This window comes from Branchiostoma floridae, chromosome 3 (assembly GCF_000003815.2).
Source record: "Branchiostoma floridae strain S238N-H82 chromosome 3, Bfl_VNyyK, whole genome shotgun sequence".
In the NCBI taxonomy this organism is placed as follows: domain Eukaryota; kingdom Metazoa; phylum Chordata; class Leptocardii; order Amphioxiformes; family Branchiostomatidae; genus Branchiostoma; species Branchiostoma floridae.
Genome location: NC_049981.1, coordinates 17531943 through 17533182, shown reverse-complemented (window position 1 = coordinate 17533182; position 1240 = coordinate 17531943). Strand labels below are relative to the sequence as shown.

At 43.5% G+C, this 1240-nt stretch overlaps 1 protein-coding gene across 1 annotated transcript in view; it reads left to right on the top strand.

Annotated features, from left to right (window-relative positions):
* LOC118412392 (serine-rich adhesin for platelets-like) overlaps nt 1-1240 on the top strand; it is a 15829-nt gene that overhangs the window by 8240 nt on the left and 6349 nt on the right. Inside the window, exon 8 of the mRNA XM_035815221.1 lies at nt 558-655. Coding sequence (XP_035671114.1) covers nt 558-655 — 98 coding nt within the window. The remainder of the gene's footprint in view (nt 1-557; nt 656-1240) is intronic.

Here is a 1240-nt window from a genome sequence, read left to right as displayed (position 1 = left end):
GTTTTGAAGGATATTGAATTCGTCATTTTGGATAATGACGGCCCCGTAGCTCCAGGCGTATAATCCTCAAGCGTCAAACCTCTGCACGTAAAAAAGCCCAACATACTTATTGAGAAGAGTAGGGTGACCCAGTGTGCTTGGCCAAAACGCTACCGCTTGCTACTTAAAAATGTATTATTCTTCACCTTATAGGATGAGTGCTTTACCATATCTAAACCATCATACGTCCATGTAAATATGAACTTTGTGAATGTGATGTAACTTAAAACCCTTAAACTGCCAAACCCGGATATATCCGGCACACATATACATGTCCTGTGTGCCGCACCCGGATATATCCGGGATAGCGTATTCCCCCGAAGTAGCAACTTAAGTTACACCGGAAGTTAGGGACTTCGGCCTTCTTCGGGGGGTTCTTTTTGGAGGTCAGCAGCCAACCCTGGTACTGATAGCACTTTATAGTGCTGAAACTCTGGCAGTTTAAGGGTTAAGACTTTTGCAGAGGTAAACGTTTGTACTCGTGCCTTGTTGTTTTACCCGGACCTACTGTTGTGCAGGCCAGGGTGAGAGTACCGAGGTCGGGACAGGCGGCAGGGCCGGGCTGTTCTCCCGCTTCATGGGCGTTACGGAGAGCGACGAGCCCGCAAAGGCAGAAGTGAGTGGCGGCTGCTCAGTTTTGTCTGTCTATAAAAATACCCAACGTTCACGGGTAGTTCTACATCTGATATAAACTTAAACTTTCCGTAACGTTGGATATTGTATTTTTTTCAGTAGGTCTCACCTGCCTATGTTTCAATCAGACCGAACTGATGCTTCTTGCCGATATAAAAAATTTATATAGCCGATGTAGGTGGCATTTTTGCGAACCTAGACGAAACCTGTGTATAGCTGCAAGAATCAGCATCCAATCTAAAGGTCTCCAGAAGAAGACATGTCTAATAGACATCGAAGAGTAAGCATGTGAGAACTTAAATGGTCGTGAAAAAGAAGACTCTGTGCCAACACACTATGTTCCATACTCATGATGAAATAATTTCTGTTCCCATAGATTTCTACAATTTCTTCTCCACAGACGATAGGTTTGAAACAGACATCACCTTACCAGTGGCCAGTTCTGTATTAGTATTACATGACTGGTATACTAACCAATACTTCTTGCGATTTTTGTTTGTTTGTATTGTTGTGTGTTGAAGTAAGTCAGGGAGATGTGGTGTAACAGAAGATTTGCAAGTTGGGAAAG